The sequence below is a fragment of the Cervus canadensis genome, chromosome 4, assembly GCF_019320065.1.
Source record: "Cervus canadensis isolate Bull #8, Minnesota chromosome 4, ASM1932006v1, whole genome shotgun sequence".
In the NCBI taxonomy this organism is placed as follows: domain Eukaryota; kingdom Metazoa; phylum Chordata; class Mammalia; order Artiodactyla; family Cervidae; genus Cervus; species Cervus canadensis.
Window position 1 is genome coordinate 25,852,085 of NC_057389.1, and position 19,405 is coordinate 25,871,489.

Consider the following 19,405-nt stretch of genomic DNA (forward strand, 5'->3'; position numbering starts at 1 on the left):
GACTGCCAAAAACAATATGCCATAGCATGGGTAGCTTAAACAATAGAATGTCTTTCCTCACATTTCTCAATGTGCAAGATCAAGGCTTGGTTTCTCCTGAGCCTCTTCCTGGGTTGTCAGTAGTCACCTTCTTACTTTATCCTCATGTGGCCTTTCCTCTGGTGTTGGTTCATCACTGATATCTCTTGAGTGTGTCCAAATTTAGCCTTCTTAGATGGGAGATTGGATTGGGTTACAGCCCATACATATGGCCTTCTTTCACCCTTATTGCCTCTTTAAAGGCCGTATCTACAAATGCAGTTATGTTCTGAGGTTCTGGAGGTTAGGGCTTCAACATGTGAATTGGGGGAAGAGGGGGGGACACAATTTAGCCATCACAGGGGCTTTGCAAATGTAAATAATGAAGGATTTTGAGATGAAATTATCCTGGATTTGGATGGGCCCTGAAGGATGGAGGCAGAGATTGCTGCTGTGGTCCAAGGAACACCAAGAGCCAACAGAAGCTGGAGAAGACAGGAGGGTGTCTGCCTGGTCTTCAGAGGGATTATGGCCCTCCCCACACTTTGACTTCAGACGTCTCTCCTACAGAACTGTGACAAAATAAATAACTTGGCAAAATAAATAGCTTCTTTGAAGCTACCAAGTTTGCAGTAACTTGATAGAGTAGCTCACAGAAACAAATAGAGGGACTCTCAACCCTTTCTGACTACTAGTTGTATCAGCGTTTTCCTTTGGACAGTTATATGTAAAGAGAGTCCAGTATTAATCCTTGAGAAGAAAGCTTATCAGTAGGGTATTTTAAAAAAATCTCTCTTTAGCTCCAGATTGCAATTTTCATAATCTATTCAAATAGTTTATATTTGAGAAACAGTTTGTTCATTTTGCTGATTCTCCCCTTAAATGTAATGTTTCAGATTTCTCTATAATTTACCTTTCTGTATGTATACAAAATACCCAGAAAGTATAGACAGTTGTTGTTTTTCCCCTCAAATGGCTGATTTTGTAGTTTACATTTAAAAGAGAGGAGGAGGAGAAAGAAAAGGAGGAGAAGCAGCAACTAGTATCAAAAATGGTTTGAAAGCATCAATCATGTGAATATTACCAGAATCATTTCTTCTTTTTTCAACTAGTTATAGAGTGGCAATGACTCCAGATGGAAACTGCCAAAATGTTCAAACCTCATTAAATGTAAAAGCAACACTATGATATGATTTTAGCATGTTTTTTAAGACAAGAATTTGGAGTGAACTTTTGGGTCATAACTGTTCCTATTTGATTGTACTGCTGTTCAAATGCTGAAATAGTGCTCTTTTTATGGCCTTATTGGTATTTCCTTATTACATAATATAAAATGTGCATTCATTTTTAATATCTAAATGCCAATGTTTGAGAGCATAATTTGTAAAATTGACCAGGTCTATGTGTACATTGTCACAGGAGAGTGTTACCCTATTTACTTTCTAATAATCTGCTTTCACACTATACAGAATTAATGATTTGGGGCATAGTCTCTAAATGTGTGAAAAACTAACCATCCTACATATAGAAATCACTTCGACTCTCTACTGTTGGAATTGGGAGAAGGTCAATGCAGAAAAGTAGAAAATCATATATAGATCTATTGCTTTTGTGAGCAATTAATCTTGTTGACATATTTATATGAGCTTGCATAAAAATGCCTGGAAGGCATGCTGTTGACTTCAGTTGTTCATTAATATTGATCATATGCTGTCCCCATTGTGTTAGGAGTTACTTAAAGATTACCTACAAAAGTATTGCAGCTTTATTGATTTTAAAACTCCCTGATGCCTCTTGTATCTTGAAAGTCTACTTATACTTTCATTGTTAAGAGTGATATTAAGTATTGTTGTCTAATGAGATCATTTCAACTTTTATGAATACTAATCAGAACTGAAGCTCATAACCACCTCTCTGCATACTTCTTCTGTATACCTATAATACAAAAAGAAGCAAATTTTTGAAGTAGGAAGGATTTAAGATCACACTTGTTTTTACAAGCTCTGGGTGGTTCAGTAAGACTCATTTGTTTTCAGAATTTTCTCTCCTATTAAACTGTTTACAAAATTATGTATCAGCTATGGATTAGGGCTGACATGTTACAAAAAAATATCAGGTGCCCTAACTATTCCAAAATTTGGGCAGCAAAAATTACAGATGTGGTAATATTACAACATTTGTTAATATGATTTCACTAAGAAAATTATAGAATTAAATTTTCAGAAACTACTACACAAACAAAGTATTAATACTGAGCATAGTACATTGACAGTAAAAGACAGTCATTAAAATTACCTTATAAACTGATAAGTAAATATTTTCTTGAGTTGTTAGCTTCCTCTTGTAGCTGCTGACAATAGTAACTCCACTTAAAACGTGTATCACAAATAAGTAGCAGAGTATGCAGCACATAATAGATGCCTAATAAATAAATATTATGCTGAAATCAGGAAAAATAAATAAAAACACTTTTATGCTGAGCAAGGTTAGGGTCAGTTTCTTCTTCTCACAGTATGAGCAATGTATATGCTATATGTGATGATTATTAAGTGTGCTAACACCTTAAATGATACATACTTACTTTCAGCATCAAAATAGAGAAGATTTTTAGATGGGGACGAAATATAAAAGCAGACAGAAGTTTCCTAGGATCTTTAGTTCTCATATGATTAGTCCACTTATCATTTGGAGAAAGAAACCTGCAAACTCTTGACACATTTCAATTGTCACTGTTTAACATCAAACACAAAATTTTTTGGCTACCGTGAAAATTTGGTGAGTTGAAACCTTGGGTTACATTTATCATCTTTATGGACTAACTTATATTCTGATTATTTCGTCTTGCTAATGCTTCAGATGAATGTCTTTATTTACACTGGAGTTGTTCAGTTAGGAGACCAAAACACTATTGATAGGATTGTATAATGTCACATATTTCTTGATTATGTATGTGCCAAAGAATTAAGATATGTGTAATCATTGTACATTTAGGGATACAATAATATTACACCTGTGATACTTTAGAAGCTTAAACCATATTAGATATATGAATTTTAAAGAATTGGAACCTTAGAAAGTGTAGAGAAGTTAGATATCTTAATTACCAATTGAAATGCCAAAAGATATTTATAACTTATAAATCTTGTAAGCTTGAATGGGGTTATGTGAAAGATATGGTGGTTATCACTCATTATTGCCACACCCTTTTTATTAAAAATATATTGTAAACCTACCGTGTGCCAACCATGACTTACCACAGAGAATTAAGGGTCTAATGGGGGAACATGCCATGTAAGCAGTCATTTCAAACTCTGTTGTGAGTTCTGCGGAAGAGTGTGTGTGTGTGCGTGTGTGTGTGTGTGTGTGCGCACGCACATGCTCAGCCACTCAGTCATGTCCAACTCTTTGCGACCCCGTGGACCATAGCCCACTGGGTTCTTCTGTCTGTGGGATTTTTCTGGCAAGAACCCTGGAGTGGGTTGCCATTTCCTTCTCCAAAAGAGTATGTGCAAGGCTTATAACATCAGTTTCACAGTACAGTTGTTAGGGAAAAATTAGAAAAAGGAAAGAAATCTATATGTTGGTCAGGGTCAGTTTCTTCACAGTATAAGCAGCAGTATACACATATCAAATACATTACAAAATAGTAGTGGGGAAATACTCATGTTTGACAGCTGATCTCAAACATAGCTGAAGAGGAGTATTGTTAGCATGGCAGAGACTCTATTTATTCATGATATCTAATACACTCTGACCAATTTGCTGAAAATATTTCCATTTAGGAAGGCTTTGGAATCCTGTGTTATAGGACTGTTCTTAGTGAGTACCTTCTAAATTCTGAAAGCATCTATCAAGATTGACTATTTTAATCTACAGATCTGTAACTGGGCAGGAAGTGTAGCTTAATGGAAAGGACTTAGGTTTGTAGTCAGGCAGAATGTTTTAAAAAAAAAAATCTTGGCTTTTGCAGTTAGACTCACACTTAACCTCTCTGAGTAAGCCTGTTTTTTTTTTTTTTGCCTATAGAAAAAAGATATGTTCTTACATAGTATTCTTTACAATACTTTGTATTTCCTGTTGCTTAGCATATAAAGCACTCTTAAAAGGTTAAATGCTTGCCACATTGGCTTTATGTCATCCTTGTCATGTAAATAAAAATCACTGAATTTCTTGGAGTAGGAAAAATAACAGCAGCAAACAGCCTTTGTAACAAGTAATCTTTCTCCGAAACCAAGATGTCAGCTGAGGTCAATGATGTCTTTGCGGGTATAAATAAAATGAGCTCCAACTCTCTAACTCCTATCTTTGAGGAATTCCAGAGGCTACACCAGGATTACTTGATAGACTTTGCCGGTGCCCCTGGGAAATATCTATAGAGTGTCTAAGACTAGATAGCTGTCAGCTCTGTCTTCAGGTTCCTGTATCCACTGGATTCTTGAGTTCCTTGGGCATCATGTGCTGCAACTCTTCTTCCCTTTTGCCAGGATGAACCTGATAAATAGAACAGCCCTTTATCTCTGAGTTCCCCCAATTCCATACATAGGTCTGTGTGTCTAGCAGACTTGGATAGTCCCGCAAAGACAGGTCACATAGTAGCTTTACAAACAAAACTGAATTTTAGGCATCATGGTTTCTTATTAGCTACTTTTCTTCCCATAGTACATACAGCCTCATAGCTTACTTCTATGAGCATACCCCCATGCTCCTTGAAGTTGACTTCCAGTTCTGCTTGCGGGGTCTCCCCTCTGAGGTTGCCCTCATCCATTCCTAAATTCTTCCCTTTATAAGGCAGAGTCACTGACTCCTCCTCAGCCACTAGCCAAGTTTTACTTTTCCAGAGATACAGAAGGCTTGAGTAAACATAATCGTCTCTTCCAGGCTCATATTTGCTCCTTGTTTGTTCTTCCAAGTGACTTCCATTGACCACTTCCCTCGTAATCATGTCTTTAACTGCTCCCAAGGACTGGCTTTGGCCTTACTACTTCAGTTGTTTGCTTTTTATCCCTCCCTCAGCATCATAAGTAGAAAGTGAAAGTGTTAGTTGCACAGTCATGTCTGACTCTTTGCAACCCCATGGACTGTAGCCTACCAGGCTCCTCTGTCCATAGAATTCTCCAGGCAAGAATACTGGAGTGGGTAGCCATTCCCTTCTCCAGGGTATCAGTAAAAGGGAACATGAAAAATATTTCTTTTCTTTCTGATAGAAATCACATTGCTCTCTTGTGGGGCCGGAAATAGCTTTATCATTTTTGTTTTTAGAAAGTTTTTTCCTACTAGAGGGAATTCCTCAAACTCTGTTTTCCTCATTTTAGTTGAGGTTTTTGTTTTGATTTTTGAGAAATCCTGAATTCTTATTAGGCTTGTTTCCTTATCTGCAAAATTGAAAGATTGGATTAGATGATCTCTAACGATCCTTATTTGTTTAAAATTATATATTTATTGGGCTTCCTTTGTGGTTCAGCTGGTAAAGAAGGTCTCCGCCTTCAATGCAGGAGACCTGGGTTCAATCTCTGGGTTGGGAAGATCTCCTGGAGAAGGGAAAGGCTACTCTCTCCAATATTCTGGCCTGGAGAATTCCATGGACTAAGTAGTCCATGGGGTTGCAAAGAGTCAGACATGACTGAATGACCTTCACTGTCACAAATATTTCTTAGGTTATAATTATTTTTTTTAATTTAGCAATTACACACATGCCTATCAGTTATCAGTTAATTAAAAAACCTGTCATGTATTTTTGTATTTTGAGTGAGTAAACTGATGAGTCAAAGCTCTAATGTCACTTTTATTTCATTCTCCCTTCCCCATTTGGCTGCTTCTGTAAAAAATGTAGGTTTTAGGGTCACAGATTCTTGGCTTGAGACTGAATGCTTCATTTGTAGATGTTCATTTGAGAAATATTATCTGAAATTTCTGCCCTATAGTTTTTAAAAAAGGTAAAAGAGAATAATATAGACAACTACCTCTTCTAGTTGCTGGGAGGAATAAATGAGATTATTATCTGAAAGTAATCTATAACTTGTCTGGCATTGTTAACGTTAGTAATTTGAGAGGAGGGAAGAGTTATAAAGTGAGAAAGAAGAGGGGGAAAGGGTTCTATAGCTTGGTTCGCATCTCTTGGTGATGGGGGAGAATGGTCACTGGTGTTGCACCCTCTTCCTGTCTCAGTCATTGACAACACACCGCCTCAAGGGCAGGTGTGAGTTGGTTTAGTTGACCAGTACTGCAAGGCACAAAACTGCCTACTTGACTAAATGTTGTGTTTTTAATTGGTATGGAGATATCTGAAGAAAATTTTGGACCCATTGATTTCTTTGCACTTTTTGAAAGTCAGTCGTACAAAGATCTTGACAGCATAGTTGTCATATTGTTGCCTATTTCATGCATATCTTTATTAGATTATATAATCATTGACTGCCATGGAATGTTAAACTGTAAGAAACACTATCAAAGAGCTGCTGGAGGAGGTAATAGAATTATAAAATTTTGCAGGATAGCATTGCCCAAACTCTTAAGGGCTTCCTGTTGTTAACTTTGTGATGATGGTGAATTTCCTTTTCTCTCATTAAGACGTTAAAGCGTTTTGACCCACACTTTAGCCATTCACTGTTGTGCTCTTTTATGGCCTTACCTGATGGAGCCCCCACCCAGTTGGGTCAAGTTATCATCATTCTCCTGCCCAACACTGTTACCTTCTCTCTAGTCTCTGCTGAAACCACTAGCTTCTCTTCTTCTCCTATGCCCTCCAGAACTCTGGAATTCATCTCTATATACAGAGTCAGACACTTAGTTTAATAACACTTGCTTCCTTTTTCTAGTGTGTACATCTTAACTTTCAGCGATTTTTGTTTCATATAAATATGTTCTAGTCTTTCCAATTTAAAAAAAGGCGGTGGGGGGGGACAAAATTAGACAATGCTATGTAGTTTGCTCGATCTCTTTTCATCTCCCAGGGAGAGCTTTTTCTTCCTTCAACTTGTCTCTTCTTCACAACATCCAGTGTAGATTCCGCCATGAGTTATTCAGCATCCTCCAAGAAACCAACTATTAAACAGAATTAGAGAGGCAAAGGTTTATTGGGGGAATAGCTGTGATGGACAAGAGGGAGAAAGTGCAAGAGTCGGTAGGATGAGCCTTCAGATTGATACAAGCCTGTAGACTCTGAAGTAAGGGAAGGACAGAAGGATTATTGCAAAGAAAACAATATTCTTAAATGCTATGCCAGTTGAAAAAAATCTCAGCCATACCAAAGGAGTACCCCAGAGGCAAGAATGTATAGTATAGGAGTCCCAGGTTCAGGCAGAACTGGTTCAGCTTTACACTCCCAGAAGTGGAGCACCACACCTCTATTAACTCTCAGTAGAAGCACCAATTGAGGTATTGGTACCTCAATAGAGGTATCAGGTACCAGTTATCCTGGTGAAGTTACTTTCTCAAGGCTCAAAAATAACTCTGTGTCTCTTCTCTATCTTTGCAACTTTCAATGAGCTACTTCCTATACATTGGCAAAAATTGGAGTTCTCTTGAAGTATATGCCCCACCACAAACTCACAAATAGTCAATAAAAGTATTGCAACCAACCATCCACTTCACTTGGCCTATGTGGTTACAATAACTTATAAGTTTATGCTACTTTCACTGGCAGGGTACCAGAGCTCTTGCATGTTCTTAACTCTAGAAATTGCCATTCAGTATTGCATTTTAAACATGCAGAGGAGATTTTATAATCTGGAACCTTAGTGACAATGTTTTACTTAATGCTAATACTTTTTGAATGTTTGATATGTATCTGTTTGGGGTACTTTATATGTATGAATTCTTTCCATCTCTGTCATTGCCTTTTGAGGTAGATTGTATTATTATAGTATTGACATTTCACAGAAGATGATACTGAGATAAAGAGAGGTTAAATAAATCATCCAAGAGCACATGGCTATAAAGTGGTGAAACCAGTCTTCAAGCCCAGGCGGTTGGTCTCCAGAGCCCTCACAGCTTCTGCATTTCCTGTAGCACTAACATCCAGAACACTTTTCTCTGTAAAATTGTTAATTGCAAAATGTTGACCCAGTGTCTACTTTAGAGCATATGTATCATGCAGCAATATTGCTTTCTGTCTTTCAGGTCCCTGCACTCCTAATCCATGCCATAATGGAGGAACCTGCGAAATAAGTGAAGCATACCGAGGAGATACATTCATAGGCTATGTTTGTAAATGTCCCCGAGGATTTAATGGGATTCACTGTCAGCACAGTAAGTCATCCACAGTCTTTGTGCTGTTATTATCATTGATTGCCAAGTATGCAAGTCATCATCATTCTTGTTGGGAGTAGAATGATAGAATCTTTGAACCTGCTTCTCTCACACTGAATACACCATATCCCCAGCTGAGGACTGATTCCTAGACTGTGTTCTATTCTCCCAAGGGTGTGGAAAGCTAGCAATCTTCTATCAGCCCTTTTCACTGTCGTTCAGCCATACTTGAAAAATGCTGCTTTTATATTGATCTGATATCTATGTCTGTCTTTCACTGTGTCCTGAAGCTACATTCTTCGAGCTTCCCAGACATTTTTCTGTTTGGGTTCAGAGATGATACCTAAAAGAGAAAACTGCCCACTCTGTCCTTTCTATAAGCCAGTTTTCTCCATCTCACATGTTAGCATTTTTAGTGTGACAGTCTTTGAAAGTTCCAAAAGGGTGTTATCTGCACTTCTCTATTTTATCCTTGTTCTTGTTTATCCTGAAGTTAAACAAAATTTGTCCACTTGTGATGATTTCTTCTTAGAAGTATGACTCAACATTATTGTCCTTCTAAGTATTTCTAACAGTAAGAATATGCCTTTGTATACTCTTACCCTCTTCATCTTAGAACCCCATTGCATAGGGGAAAAAAAAAATAGTTCAGATGTTATGCCATTAGGTGTAAACCCTGCCTCTAGACACTGGACAATATCCCACTATGAAAACTTTTCTCATTTCAAGGGGGAATTCCACTGTAGTAGTGTGTGTGCTCCATGCAGGTAGCCCTTAACTGAGGGGCTCAGGTGGGATGGCCAGACTGTTTTCCTCTGGATACTACTCTGACACTATGTCACAAATCTTTGGAAATAAGTACGATTAGTAATATCCTCTTTAGGTGATCAGGTGAATATCAAGGCAGTCAAGATGCTGGGCTCAAATCCCTGTCTTTCCAGAGATGTTTTGTGATATGCATGTGTAAAGGCTGAGCAGTGATGCTATAATAAGGAAAAATAAGCCATGGTGACTTTGAACTCAGCCTGAGAAAAATCACGAGCTTCTCATTCCTTGTTGGTGATTGAACCCAGTTACACGCAGTGTATGTAATATAATAGGCTGTGTTATAACAGACCTCTACGGAAATTCCACAAGTTCCTGGCCACTGCAGGTCTCCAGAGAAGTACACAATGTTCTCAAAGTCTCAGAGCCAGGATGCACTCTATAATTTTTTGCTGGTGGTTGAAAGTCTGGCTCTGGCTGACAGACTCAACTTTTCCTTTCTCATTCCTCACACCATGGTCTTAATCATCACTGTAGTATTCATGGCTCATGTATTTATTGCCCACTCTAGGCCACTTGCCATCCCCCCATCCCCCTCCCTCTGATCAATATCCTATGCCTCCTTCAAGACTCAGGTCCTGTAAGACCTTAAACACATGCTTAAGGTTTATGGGAAACTGGAGGCTGAGGGATTCAATTTAGAACTGGGATTTTGTGAGCTAACCAAACCGGTGCCTCTTCCCTGAAGTGCATCATTATTAGAAGCAGCATAGACTGGAGGGAAAACGGACTGCATTTGGAATCAGAGACCTGGATTTGAGGCTTGACCTCTAAGTAATTGAATAAGTGACCCTGAGCCAGTCGTTGACCTTTATGTGCTTTAAGACATAGAATTAGAGGAATTGAACTACAAATAAATGATCTTTGGTTCATAGAGGATAGAAGAGTATTATGGTTCAGTGGGTAGCTTGCTTACTGTCCATAGGTTATCAAGTCTCCCTCTTTACAGATAAAATTGAAAAGGATTATGTATTGGGAAAGCAAATTTAGAAGCGCTGGAAACCCTGAGAGCTTTCCCAAGTGGGATAAACAAACAAACAAACAAACAAACAAAGCAACTCTTTAGTTCCTTGCAAGAACTGCTAGGGGTGTGAGTGTGTTTTCACAGCGGTAAGAATTTTATGGCCGAGAACTTTGCTATTCAAAGTGGAGTCATGTGTCTGCATTGCCTGGAAGCTTGTTAGGAATGAAGATTGCCAGGTGCCACTTCAAACCAACTAAATCAGAGACTGTATTTCAAAATGATCCCATCCCCAGTTGACTCCCACACATGTTGAAGCTTGAGAGATACTGGACAAGGCTTTCAATAGCTAAAACTAGCTGTCTCATAGGTTAAGGTAACAACTTCTGCATTCAGTTACATAAGCATGCGTTATAGGCAAAATATTTATTATGTTTTGGCTAATAAAAGCTATATTGAAAATCAATGAAAATGAAAGATGGACCAATATAATGAGAACATTTCATTTGGGAAAAGAATTGAAAACAATTCTTCAGACATCCATATATAGGAAGGCTTATTAATTTAGTTCTGTATGACAGACTGCAAAATAAATATCTTTGGGACTATAGCTTAATAGCCAAAGAATTTTAGGTTTTATGATACAGGAGTGACAAATACACAGTTTAGTGTAACAACTATTTTGTCACTGTGTTACAAATTAGAAGAAAGGTTTCTAGTGCTAGCATTAATATTATATATGCATTTTTTTTAAAAAATTAGATTTTGGCTTTAAGAACAAGTCTAGGTTTACAGAAAAACTGAGCAGAGAGTACAGAGAGTTCCCATATATCCCTCCTCCTCCATAGTCTTCTCTGTTATTAAATTCTTACATTAATATGGTATATTTGAGTCAGGAGGTTTTGCTTGGTGGCTCAGTCCAGAAAGAATTCACCTGCAGTGGAGATCCAGGTTTGATCCCCATAGCCCTCCCAAATTCCTTTTGGCTTCCCTGGTGGCTCCGATGGTAAGGAATCTGCCTACAATGCAGGAGACTCAGGTTTGAACCCTGGATTGGGAAGATCCCCTGGAGAAGGGCCTGGCAACCCATTCCTGTATTCTTGCCTGGAGAATTCCCTGGACAGAAGAGCCTGGCAGACTACAGTTCATGTGGTCAGAAAGAGTCAGAAATGACTGAGCGATTAACACCTTTTCACTTTGCTGTAATTGATGAACTGATATTAATATATTAAGTAAAGTCCATAGTTTGCATTAGGATTTGTTCTTTGTATTGTACAGTTCTATGGATTTTAAAAAATGCATATCATGTGTCCTCCAAAGCCTCATACAGAATAGTTTCACTAACCTAAAAATCTTCTGTGCTCTGTTTATTCATCCCTCCCTCCTTATTCCCAACCCCTGGCAACCACTCATTTTTTTTTAACTGTCTCTGTGATCTTGCCTTTTCCAAAACGTCATGCAGTTGGAATTCTACAGTGTGTAGCTGGAATCATACAGTATGTAGGCTTTTCAGACTAACTTGTTTCACTTAGCACTGTGTATGTAAGTTTTCTTCACTTTCTTTTGTGACGTTATAGTTCTTTTGCTTTTAAGTGGTGAATAATATTCCACTTATGGATGTACTACAGTGTGTTCATTAATTCACCTATTAAAGAACATCTTATTAATAGTTGCTTCTCTTTTGGCAATTATGAATAAAGCTGCTATAAACATTCATATGCAGGTTTTTGTGTGGACTTGAGTTTTCATGTCTTTACTTGACTAAATACCTAAGAATGCAATTCTTATGGTAAGAGTACATTTAGTTTTGTCAGAAACTGCCCTATTGCCTTCTATTGAGGCTGTGATATTTTATACGCTTGTCGGCAATGAATGAGAGCTCCTACTCTCACCAGCTTTGGTGGCTCTCCACGTTTTGTATTTTAGCCATTACAAATGCTTTTTTTTTGGTAATGAAAATAGCATGAGGTTATAACTTTAGAAGACTTATATAGATTAGTATTGGTTTTTAATATAGAATTATCAAATTATGTGTTTTTAAAATATCATATTAATGTGTACATATATATGTGTGTATTTATATATTTATGTTTGTATATATATATATGTGTGTGCATGTGTTAATTATAAGATGTAAATTATAGGATAAAATGAATACCAGAATGTCCAGAAGTTGAAATTTTGAAAGGCATTTTTAAGCAAGCACTTTTCTGGTCAGAGCTGCATTTTGGGCTGGCTAGAAGTAATCATATTTTATTTGTTGCCTAGTTACAATTCCAATGCCTTAGGGAAGAACTCTTTCTTCATTCTCAGAATTCTTTGCCCACCTTACCACTGAAGGCATTCTCTGAATTCTTCCATACCTGTGCACAGCTTTGGAACCTTCAGTTTCTTTTAAAAGAATGTTTTCTTGGTTCCTATTTTGTGAGGAAGAAGAGATAATCTAGGTGCCCACCAAGCTCTAAAAAAAAAAAAGTTAAAGAAGGCCCTTGTTATCAGATTAGCTCAAGATAATACACTCTTGAATCCCTTTTCAAACTGAGAAAGTTGACCAGAAAACACCACAAAATATAAAACTTTCCAGTTTGTGTATGTGTGCTGAGTTGCTTCTGTCATGTCCAACTCCTTGCAGCCTGATGGACTGGAGCCTGCCAGGCTCCTCTCTCCACGGGATTCTCCAGGCAAGAATACTGGGGTGGGTTGCCATGCGCATCTCCAGGAGATCCTCCTGACCCTGGAATAGAACTTGCATCTCCTGCGGCTCCTGAATTGCAGGTGAATTCTCTACTGCTGAGCCACCAGGAAAGCCCTTTCCTCTTTGTACCTTATGCAAAATGTTGTAAACCAGTTTGGTATTAGTTTTATACTATTGACTAATAGATTCATACATTCAACAGATACTTAATGGGGACATGAGTCATTTTACTTTTTTAACATATGTTTCACTTTTCTCAGAGTTAGCCAATGGTATTTGCTATTTTGACAATCACGGTTAACTGGATTAATTACATATTTGGCAATTACATATGATTTCTGACAGGTAGTGCTTCTTAAACAAACAGAATCTGATCCCTCTTCAGCTCTATTGAATCATAGTCTTTTGTTGGTATCCTGGATATAGTTAAAATAATCCATATGATCCTTAAGTGAATCAAGCTTTAGGACTACTGGCTAAAAGAATGACTTGTAATTTCCAAATTGTATGGGAGGAAGCTTGTTTTCAGGGAGAGAATTCTGGATTAGACCTGGGTTTCTGATGCAGTTTTACTTTGATCAGTTGATGAAGACTCAGTTAGCATTTAATGTTTCTTTGCTTCAGTTTTCTTATCTGATGGTTCAGTTCAACTCAATAGGCACAGAGAACTTCATACTGTATCATGTGCTGGAAAGAACATGTCTATAAAAAGTAGAATTGATAATCTTTTGTCCTGCTTCCCTAAGTAGGGTATCTGTTAGAACTAGATTCGAAGTTTTAGAACAAACTTTGCATATCTTAAAGGGTAACATATTCTGAATAGATGAATATTTTAAAATATAATGCTTAGTCCTATTGGTCTTTAATTTTTCCCTTCTCTTAAAATTTTTTTCAATTGTTAAAAATGAGTTGTGGCTCAGGGGGAAGGCTAAATTGGAGCTTTATCCTTTTCTATTTTAAATTGCTCTTACATCCTTAATTCTAATAGGTAATTATTATTTTGTTAAATTATTCTTTCTACTTTTAGCTCAATGGCCTCTTTATTTTAGCTTGCCCAATAGAGGATCAATTTGTCCTAATAAAGTATTCACTTCAAAATTGTAGAAACTTAACCTGGAGTTATTACTGACACCTGCAAGCTATAGAATTACAGTGCTAAATAAAGACCTCTAAGGAAACTTCCAAAATAGACTTGCCTCCAACCCCAAAAGACTTCTGACTACAGATTGAGAATTCAGATTTTTCTGTTCACTGAGGACTTCATAGGTCAACGTTAGCCTCCTTAACTCTATAAGCCAAAGGTTTGCAAAACTTGGTGTGCATATGAATCGTCAAGGGGTACAGAAATATATTCAAATTCCTCTTGCTCATCCACAGAGATCCCAGTTTAATAGAAGTAATTTTGTACCCAGGTCTGTCTGTTAACAATTACCCTAGTGAAACTGACACAAATGATTCTAGAACACTGGTTCTCACCTTGGTTGCACATTAGAATCACCTGGGGACTTATGAAAAATACTGATGCCTGACTTCCACCCCAGAGATTCTGATTTAATTGGTCTGGGGTATGGTCTAGGCATTAGGAGTTTTAAAACCTCCCAAGATGATTCTAATGTGCAGCCAAGTCTGGGAATCAGTGTTCTAGAACCATACTGGGAAGAATTACTATGTCTTAAAGATACCAAGCAGAGGAATACTCAAAAACGAACAGAGCTTAGGATAAACAAATGTACCTGCACACTAAATGCATAATCAAGCAACCTTGTTGAATTTTTGTCATTCAACCTTTACTTAATATATAGGAAATAATCTTACAGCAAGAACCCTCACCTGATTGAAAGAATCAGGCCAAAGGAAGACATTAACTTACTGTTCTTAAAATATGTTATCCCTTAATCCATCAGCAGTAGTCAGAGTTCCAAGGCATTTTCATCTTCTTGTTTTCACTCTTTTTAGGAGCCTTACAAAGAGCACTGTCCTGGCAGAGAAATGCAGTAGATGTTTGCACTGAAACACTATTCACATGTAGACATAATCTGGGATTTTTTTGCCATGAAATTTTCAGATCTTGTCGAACTCAAAATATTTGAAAATTGCTACTTTAAATGACAGTTAAACATTTTTTTCCCATTACCTATTGAAAGAAATTTGATTGTCAGGAAACCATAATTCTGAACAAAAATATGTTAAGCAAAATTTGCCAGAAAGATTAGACTCATGAATGTGATGTATTTATGCTAATAGATGTGACCTAAAATGGATTCACTTATGATTTTATAAAGAATCTCTCTAGTAATAGAGATAGTACCATACATACAGCTTAAAAAAGAAATCTGTTGCATGTAATCCAAATTTCCTAGGCCTATCAGCTTATAGGGATGTTAACTTTGATTTCCAAATTCCTGTTGCCCTTAGCTACCATTTTCCAATGTCATTTGCCCCGGTGGGGCCTCATTCTCGCCTGAAATCTTTCTCACTCAGGCTAGGAGTTTATTTCTTTATGCATTTGACAAGTGATTTTTGAAAGCTTACTTACTATTCTGCAGGCTGCCACATGCTTAGGAATGAGTACAAGCTCCCTGGCTTTGCACCGGCTCCACATTGAAAATGTTGCCAGGGGGCCAGCTGCGTTTTCCTCTGGCAACCCAGGCACCTGAAACTGCACATGGTCTGAGGAACCGTCAGACCAAGTTGAACCATTTTAAGGACATTGGGTTCAACCGTGTTCCCTGGCGCTAGAGGGTCATAGGACTTTTCCCAGAGCCTCACACATCTCTTTATGGATGTAACCACTCAACCTCCTGCCCTAACTACTCCTTCTTCCTTTTTATTTTTAATTGAGATGCAATGGACGGATAACAGTATATTCATATAGGGTATACAGCATTTTTTTCTTGTGATGAAAACTTTTGAAATCTACTCTTAGCAACCTTCAAATATGGAATGCAGCATTAAAACTATAGCCATCATGCTGTGCATGACATCCCCAGCACTTATTTATCTTTTGACCCCCTTGATACATTTCACCCTCTCCTCCACCCTGCTGCCTCTGGCAACCAGCAGTTTTGTTCTGTTCATCTCTAGTGGTGGTGATTGTTATGCTTGTGTATCTGAAGATAGCATCAGATCCCACAGGTTGAGAGCTCAGTACCACGAGATTGCCCCCACCCCACTCCAGATACCAGTGGAATGTAGTAAGTCCCCAGGTTGCAACAACTTCTGTCGGATTTTGCTGCAGATGTGATGTTCCCTCTTATAGTTCTCTTCATTTGCACAGATCTCAGGAAGACATTGGCTTACAATGACATTAACTTTGCCATGAACTATTCAGATATTGTCAGACTCCACATATTTGAAAATCTCTACTTTGAGTGATGGTTAAACAGTTTTTCCTGTCACCTATTAAAAGAAATTTGACTGTCAGGAAACCATAAACTCTGAACCAGCATGTGTTAAATAAGATCAGACCATGGTTTCTCAGACCATGTGCAGTTTCTGGTGCCTGGGTCACCAGAGGAAAAAGCAACCAACCCTCTATAGTGATATTCTCAAGGTGAAACTGACAGTGGAGCCACAGGGCTGGTACTCATTCCTCATGAGTCAATGTAAGCAAGCGTTAGGTAAATGTAAGCAAAATTATTAGAGGGTGTGATAAAGGATACAGGTGAAAGACTAGATGAAGAGATATACGGGTGAGGTCTATGTAGGCCCTGAGCGCAGGAGCTCCTCTCTGTGAAATTGGGCTATGTCACCTTCCCAGTTAGATATGTTCCCCATCCTGGAAGTTCTCTGAGCCCTGAACCTTTGGGATTTTTATGGGGGCTTTCTCATGTAACCATGATCGGTCATTAATTCTACTTTTAGCCCTTGTCCCAGGATGGAGGGCAACACTAAAAATATCAAACTGTTAATCATGGTTTGGTGTTTATGTAATCATCCATCATCCAAGGGACCACCTAGACTTGCCTCATTAGAACAAAAGACTGTCCTAACACCCAGGAAACTATAAGGGTTTCACAAAGGCTGTGTACTAGGAACAAGGAGAAGATACTGAAATAACCAAGTCCCTGGTGTCACAGGACTTCCATTCTAACAGGAAAAAAAAAAAACTAAAAAAAATAGAATATAGGCATTTACCATATAGCTCAGCAGTTGTCCTTTTGAGCATTTATACCAGAGAGATGAAACCTTCAGTTCAGTTTAGTTACTCAGTCGTGTCCGACTCTTTGCGACCCCATGAATCGCAGCATGCCAGGCCTCCCTGTCCATCACAAACTCCTGGAGTTTACTCAAACTCATGTCCGTTGAGTCAGTGACGCCATCCAGCCATCTCATCCTCTGTCATCTCCTTCTCCACCTGCCCCCAATCCCTCCCAGCATCAGGGTCTTTTCCAATGAGTCAACTCTTTGCATGAGGTGGCCAAAATATTGGAGTTTCAGCTTCAGCATCAGTCCTACCAATGAACACCCAGGACTGATCTCCTTTAGCATGGACTGGTTGGATCTCCTTGCTGTCCAAGGGACTCTCAAGAGTCTTCTCCAGCACCACAGTTCAAAAGCATCAGTTCTTCGGTGCTCAGCTTTCTTTATAGTCCAACTCTCACATCCATACATGACTACAGGAAAAACCATAGCCTTGACTAGATGTTGTTGGCAAAGTAATGTCTCTGCTTTTTAATATGCTGTCTGCGTTGGTCATATCTTTTCTTCCATGGAGAAAGCATCTTTTTATTTCATGTCTGTAGTCACCATCTGCAGTGATTTTGGAGCCCCAAAAAATAAAGTCAGCCACTGTTTCCCCTGTTTCTCCATCTATTTGCCATCCAGTATCCCCCTCAGTCTCTCCTACCAGAAAGCTTCCATAAACCTCTTATCCTTCTCCATCAGAGGGCAGACAGACTAAAAACCACAGTCACAGAAAACTAACCAATCTAATCACATGGACCACAGCCTGGTCTAACTCAATGAAACTATGAGCCATGCCATGTAGGGCCACCCAAGACGGACATCATGGTGGAGAGTTCTGACAAAATATGGTCCATTGGAGAAGAGCAAGGCAAACCACTTCAGTATTCTTGCCTTGAGAACCCCATGAACAGTATGAAAAGGCAAAAAGATAGGACACTGAAAGATGAACTCCCCAGGTCATTAGGTTCCCAATATGCTACTGGAGATCAGTTGATGAAACCTTAAATTCACACAAATGTCTGTATGTGAATGTTCATAGCAGCTTTATTGGTGTTAACCAAAACCTTAAATTGGCCCAGATATCCTTCCATAGGTGAATGGCTAAACAAAAACTGGCATATGCAGACCATGAAATGCTTAGTATTCAGAAATGAAAAGGAAGGAACAGCTGATAAACACAACTAAGATAAATCTCCTGGAAATTAAGCTGAGTGGGGCAAAATGCCAATCCCAAGGGGATATCTACAGGATGACTCCAAATAAAACATTTTGAAATGACAAACTTTTGGAAAAGGAGAATAGATTTCCAAGTTAGGGAGGGATTAGAGGAAGGTGAGGTGGTCTTAAAAGGACAACAAGAGATATCCTTGCAGTGTTGGAACTATTCTGCGTATTGAATAGAATGATAGATACACATACCTACCTATGTGATAAAATTGTGCAGAATTGCTTACATATACACAATTGAGTGTTAAGTAAAACTGGTGAAATCTGAATATTTTAATCATTCTTTTATATTACAGCTTTGTAAAATGTTAGCCATTGTGGAGAACTGGGTAAAATTTACACAGTATTTTCTGCATGATTTTTTAATAAATACATTTGAATCTTTAATTTTTTAATAGAAGTTTAATTATAAAATAATATATATATGTTATATAACATATAGTAACGTAGAGTAACATGTAATGTCAACAACAGCAATGATATATAAGGATAAGGTCTAAGGAGCAGAGGTTTTTGGGTGATGTTTTAGAGCATGGCCAGAATTTTCTCCCAGAAAGTGACACTTGAATAGAGATGTGAATGAATTGGGGGGTCAGCCAAGTAAACCAGAGGGAGTAGCAAGAGCTTGGCCCTAAGAGGGGTGTGTTCTTGGAGCACAATAAATGATGAGAAGGGGAGGCAGAAAGGCAGCATCCGACTGGTGCTAAATCAGGGTAGTACCTTTTAAGCCATAGACTAGACTTTTTGTAGTAATGAAATTAGGGAAAAGAATCTTTGGAGGGTGGAGAGCAAAAGGATACGTTAATTCATTTGTTTGGAGAATGACTCTGATCATTGGTGAAGAAGAGGCTCTGTTGGAGGCAAGATGATGGTGGCTAGGACTGAGGTGGTAATGAGGAGTTGAGAGGAGCTGAACAACAATCAGATTTGGAAAATTATTTCAAGTGGCTGACACTGAGGTTGTAAATACTTGGTTTCTAACTAATTTAAATAGCATTTTAATTATTGTTTGTGCTTAATTTCTTGCCATGAACTTGCCGGTATGATGTATTGCTATACTTTCTCATTATGCCTTGTTATTGATGTTTGTTTCTAGCCTTTAACAGCATCATTAAGATAGAATCTAGAATTTTAAACAAAAAGCGTATTATATACACATATGTATATACATGTATAATCAATGGGGACTTCCCTGGTGGCTCAGCGGTAAAGAATCTACCTCCCAGTGCTAGAGGTGTGGATTC

General features: G+C 38.2%; 1 protein-coding gene across 2 annotated transcripts in view; it reads left to right on the forward strand.

Moving 5' to 3' along the window:
• EDIL3 (EGF like repeats and discoidin domains 3) overlaps positions 1 to 19,405 on the forward strand; it is a 541,530-nt gene that overhangs the window by 189,860 nt on the left and 332,265 nt on the right. For both annotated transcript variants that reach the window (XM_043464715.1, XM_043464716.1), the window contains one exon: positions 8,137 to 8,265. In XM_043464715.1, the coding sequence (XP_043320650.1) occupies positions 8,137 to 8,265 (129 nt within the window). The remainder of the gene's footprint in view (positions 1 to 8,136; positions 8,266 to 19,405) is intronic.